Source organism: Rhinichthys klamathensis, unplaced genomic scaffold, assembly GCF_029890125.1.
Source record: "Rhinichthys klamathensis goyatoka isolate OS25496 unplaced genomic scaffold, OSU_Roscu_1.1 h1tg000281l_1, whole genome shotgun sequence".
Classification (NCBI taxonomy): Eukaryota; Metazoa; Chordata; class Actinopteri; order Cypriniformes; family Leuciscidae; genus Rhinichthys; species Rhinichthys klamathensis.
The window spans coordinates 894,393-900,392 of NW_026606800.1; the positions used below are offsets into that span (position 1 = coordinate 894,393).

The 6,000-nt window shown below is 43.6% G+C and overlaps 1 protein-coding gene across 2 annotated transcripts in view; it reads right to left on the bottom strand.

Moving 5' to 3' along the window:
* flvcr2b (FLVCR heme transporter 2b) overlaps positions 1–5,261 on the bottom strand; it is a 28,623-nt gene extending 23,362 nt beyond the window's left edge. For both annotated transcript variants that reach the window (XM_056269395.1, XM_056269394.1), the window contains exon 1: positions 4,408–5,261. In XM_056269395.1, coding sequence (XP_056125370.1) covers positions 4,408–4,959 — 552 coding nt within the window. In that variant the 5' untranslated portion in view covers positions 4,960–5,261. The remainder of the gene's footprint in view (positions 1–4,407) is intronic.
* Between the last annotated feature and the right edge of the window lie 739 nt (positions 5,262–6,000).

The window sequence follows — 6,000 nt, forward strand, 5'->3', positions numbered from 1 at the left end:
GAGACTATGCACAAGCATAGTTACATTTTGTGTACAAAAAACACAGCGTCAGAGGCATAGCGACATCGACTGTAAATACGTAGTTAATCGGAATAGCCGGCTGCACTGAGGATACAGGGCAACATATAACGGCATAAATCATAGACACATATCAATGTACATAACACAGCGTCTGTGGCATCGCGCAACAACTGTGACTACACAGTAAAAGAGTAGCCAGTTGCACTGAAGGGTACAGGGCAATATATAGCGGCGTAATAGTTACACATATCAGTGCATTGTGTGTACACAGCGTCAGTTGCATCGTACAACAATTGTGAATACGTAGTGATCAGAATAGCCATTTGCACTGAAGGATAGGGCAAAATATGACGGCATAGATCATAACACATATCAGTGTGTAGTGTGCACAAACACAGCGTTAGTTGCATCGCACGACAACTATGAATACGCACTGCGTAGTAATCAGGATAGCCATTTGCACTGAATGACACAGGGCAATATATAATGGCATAAATCATTACACATAACAGAGTGCGGTGTGCACAAACACAAGGTCAGTTGCATCGCACGACAACTATGAATACGTAGTAATCAGAATAGCCATTTGCACTGAATGACACAGGGCAATATATAAGGCATAAATCATAACACATATCAGTGTGTAGTGTGCACAAACACAGCGTTAGTTGCATCGCACGACAACTATGAATACGCACTGCGTAGTAATCAGGATAGCCATTTGCACTGAATGACACAGGGCAATATATAATGGCATAAAACATTACACATAACAGAGTGCGGTGTGTACGTAACACAGCGTCAGATGCATCGCGCACGAACTGTGAATACGTAGTAATCAGAATAGCCATTTGCACTGAATTACACAGGGCAATATATAAGGCATAAATCATTACACATATCAGTGTGCAGTGTGTACAGCGTCAGTTGCATCGCACGACAACTGTGAATACGTACTGCGTAGTAATCAGAATAGCCATTCCACTGAAGGATACAGGGCAATATACAACGGCAAATTCATATAGTGTGCAGTGTGTACATAAACACAGTGTCAGTTGCATCGCGCAACAACTGTGAATACGTACTGCGTAGTAACTAGAATAGCCATTGCACTGAAGGATACAGGGCAATATACAACGGCAAATTCATATAGTGTGCAGTGTGTACATAAACACAGTGTCAGTTGCATCGCGCAACAACTGTGAATACGTACTGCGTAGTAACCAGAATAGCCATTCCACTGAAGGACACAGGGCAATATATGGCATAAATCATTACACACAACAGTGTGTAGTGAGTACGTAACACAGCGTCAGTTGCATCGCACAACAACTGTGAATACGTACTGCGTAGTAACCAGAATAGCCATTGCACTGAAGGACACAGGGCAATATATGGCATAAATCATTACACACAACAGTGTGTAGTGAGTACGTAACACAGCGTCAGTTACATCGCGCAACAACTGTGAATACTTACGGTGTAGTAATCAGAATAGCCATTGCACTGAAGGACACAGGGCAATATATAATGGCATAAATCCTTACACATAACAGTGTGTAGTGAGTACGTAACACAGCGTCAGTTGCATCGCACAACAACTGTGAACACGTACTTGCAGTAATCAGAATAGCCATTGCACTGAAGGACACAGGGCAATATATAATGGCATAAATCCTTACACATAACAGTGTGTAGTGAGTACGTAACACAGCGTCAGTTGCATCGCACAACAACTGTGAACACGTACTTGCAGTAATCAGAATAGCCATTGCACTGAAGGACACAGGGCAATATATAATGGCATAAATCCTTACACATAACAGTGTGGTGTGTACGTAACACAGCGTCAGTTGCATCGCGCAACAACTGTGAACACGTACTTGTAGTAATCAGCATAGCCATTGCACTGAAGGTCACAGGGCAATATATAATGGCATAAATCCTTACACATAACAGTGTGGTGTGTACGTAACACAGCGTCAGTTGCATCGCGCAACAACTGTGAATACACACTGTGTAGTAGTCAGAATCGCCATACAGGGCAATGAATGCTGCGGCGGGGGCTGGGCGCCAGCCACCGGGAAAGCATTGACTGCTATATGAAATGGTATAGCTCGTCCGCGGCATCATGCACGGGGACATAGATAGCCATCTCCTCGGGTTTCCCCGAGCTTCCGCTCTGCGATGCGTCTCCCGTCTATGAGGCGGGTAATAATGTTGGGGAGAGAAGCTCTTTGCTGAGACATGTAATGTACCTTGTTATTGAAACAGAACACAGCGGTTTCAGAAACAACACATTCTCGTCGAACTCTGGGCGGGAACACGCCCTCTTCGCACCGGTCCGACGAACACGTCCCGCGCTCTTTCCTCCCTGACACGCACATCAGGAGCGCTGTTTTTTTTTTTTTTTTTTTTTTTTTAGCGACTTCCTGAACTGCCTCTCGCTTCAGCTTTACGGCCCGCGCCGAGGCCACCTTTCCGACGGCAGCTCCTTGGGCGCTGTCCACTCCAGCACCATATCTGCCACCGCCTCAGTGAGAATGGCCATAAGCTCCGCATCCAAAGAGGCGAGGGCGCCTTCAGACGGAGACTCGGACCATTGGCGTCGTCATCGTCGTAACCGAACGAGATAATTCCCGTGCTTCCTCAAGAGGGCGGTAAATGGCCTCAAGAGTAACTCACGGGCTCTGCCACGTGAGGATGGCGTGGACCTTGGGCCGACGTCAGCGCCTCAACAGAACCCGCGAATGGAGATCTCTGCCGTCTCCCGGTCCGCGGCTTGAAGGCGGAAGACTGGGGAGAGGCAGGAGACACAAGGTCGTCGTTACGTGTAACGGCCAGCCTTGCACGAAGGATCTGATGGGAAGCTCCTCACAGGCGGGACATCCCGATCCCTCGAGTGCCGCCTCTGCGTGGTCCAGACCCAGGCACAGCACACAAGTTGTGTGCGTCCGGGGATTCAATGGGTCCACCACACGGGCGACAAAGAGACATAATATAATCCACTGGAACGCGAGAGGGGAATTAAAACTCCTTAATATACTCCGCTCTGAATGCGTACATCAACGGTGAAAACAGACTCGAGTGAAGAAAAAAGATTCTGAGGTTTTTGGCGCCCGCCGTCACCTATATTGAGCAGTGTCAGCCAATCAGGTGATGGCGGGACCGCCATTGGCTATTTGCAAGCAAAAGAGTTATTCTATCAGACTTCATGATTCGAGGAAAATGGATTTCCCCATACGTAATGTCGAGAGACCGACTCGATAAGGGAACGGCGTGCACCGGTGTGCAACAGGGTTTGAGATACGTTTTCTCTTGTTTGGTGGGTGTGTCAGAACTGCAGTCCAATCAGCAGCAACATGTATATAAAGCAAGCGGTATTAAAGTGAACTGCACAATGGGTTCAAGGAAAGTAATTTAGTGTGTTCGATGCAGCTCGGTATACGCAACAACTGAGGATATTAGAAGACATGTTTGTCGTAAGTTTTATTGTAAAAAATCTAAGATATCAACATAATGATGTAGTTGTTTATATTTTTAGCTTCATTGCAAGTGTATGACATTTGGTATAGAAATAAACAATGGTAATTAAGTGCTTTTCCTAAAAATGAGAAAGAAAATACAGGGTATTAAAACAGTATGAACTACAAATAAAGTCAGTATGTGTTGCTGAATAGATGTGTTTTAGTCTGAATTAGGTAACATGTGTGCTTCTGCTTCCATTTCAGTTTCCACAAATCCCTTCCCTCGATTGGGATGTTCTATTGTGTTCTGGGCGGCAAGTGCAGTAACTGTAACATCGGGCATGTTTTGTAGTATTAAACACATATTTATACCGACTTCATCAGGCTCCGAAAATTCTTCACAAAGAACACAAAGAATGGCCTTTCTCAGCTGCCATAGATGCAACTCTTGCGTCATCAGAACAGTGTGTTCAACGCATCACCGTTTCTGTTTAAAAAACGTTGTGCAACGTTTTGTCGGGGCTGAACGCAGCCCTGGACTTTCCGCCTGAAAATATATAGTTGTCTTTTACATTTTAGGAAGGGGGTCAGTCGCAAGAGGATCATCTGAAGGTCAATGGCATTAAAAAGTTTGAAAATCCCTAGCTGATGAAAAATAAAGACTCAACTTAGACTCAAATGAGAAATCTCAACTTGGCCAAACATTGGCTCAACCAATGACGAAAGATTGTGGGAAGGACTCTCTGTTTGCTGACCAATAGCAAATGAGGCGTGTTTAGGGATAGGCCTACCTGTGTGGAAACAGTCATTATTTTTGTAGATACGTTTAATGCCGCTAGTGGCGCAGAAATTCCGCTTTAATTTTCACAGTACAGCACAGATAAATGAGCAATGATGACATTATTTTTTTGAAACCCACCTGATTTCCGAAGACCCCGATGGAGCATGCAGTGGACACCTCATCCAACCCGAACCACACCGATGCGATGCGCGAGGGCATCCCGAGAATAAACACCTGAGCCACGGAGCACATGAACTGACCCAAAATTGTCACGGGAAAAAGGTCCGGTCTCGCGCTGGCCACCTTGATCCACGTGCCCGCGCAATTCAGAGCCGTGGCCACGAGCGCGATGACCCTCAGACCTTTTTTATCCAGGAGCCACGAGACGGGGAAAATGAGAGGAATGTACGTCAACATGTAAATCATGGACATCCAGTCAATGGTGAAAGAGTCCACGCCGTAGAAGCGCATGAAGATATTGTTGATGATTCCGTATTGAATCCATTGATACGAGTTACACAGCGAATATGAGCTGAATAAACACACCATTATCCATCTCTTTTTATATAAACGCGTTTCCGGCGGTGGGTTGTGATGATCAAAACTCACCTCAGCATCAGTCACGGCTGTTTTTGAAAAATATATATTATCATTTACCTCTCCTTCCACTGACTTTGATTCATCTCCCATTTTCACTCGATTCAACCGCGTTTAGAACTTTTTCGAGTTAACTTAATATTCATTCATTCAAGTGGAATCACAAATGTCATGTTGAAGAGAGTTACGCCAGTCAATCTAACTTACTGGAACTCAGTGCGGTAAGTTACTATAAGTCATGTCAAACTCTGTTCTGATTTAATACTTACTTGACATGACATACTAATGATATAATATCACCTGAGTTTAAATACTAGTGGATAAACTTCCCATAATACTTCGATGTATGTTCATCCGCAGCTCTCGCACCAGAAACTCTTCTAACATTCGTTGAAAGTTTCGCCACAGTGATGAAGCTTTTGACATAGAACAATAACTGACTAGATGAGAAATTACAAACGATGAAAGCCAAAAAGGGGCGGAGCTTAGCTGCAATGCTGTTATCTCGGTCATGTGACAAGTAGAACAACTTACCCTAAATTCTTTCTTTCTTTCTTTCTTTCTTTCTTTCTTTCTTTCTTTCTTTCTTTCTTTCTTTCTTTCTTTCTTTCTTTCTTTCTTTCTTTCTTTCTTTCTTTCTTTCTTTCTTTCTTTCTTTCTTTCTTTCTTTCTTTCTAGTTGTAAATATAAGACCAAATAAAAAAGAACGCATTTTAAAACAAAAATAATTAAAGAAATTAATAGTTTTAAACCAACACAGCGGCTTTGGTTTGTTCAAGTCATCTTGCAACTAATGTTGATAACTGGCACATGAGCACCAGCTTGAAGTTGTAAGTGTTGTTCAGAGGGGAACTCGTTACTTTCGTAAAGACTTACTTTTCTTTAATTCTTTCCGATAGGGAGATGAAGCATTATTAAGCAATTGTATTAAACACGAATACACAGATTAAGCCAAATCTAAGGGCACAACACAATGGGTATATAAAAAAGTACTTGTTGGTACAGCTAAATGTGCCATTTCTTTAACAAGTTAAACAGCATCCAGAACGTCACGTGGTCTCTGTTACGTTTCTCAGCGCAGTCAGGCTGAACATGTCGGTTGTTAGAGCAGAGTCATTTACCGTATTTAATTAT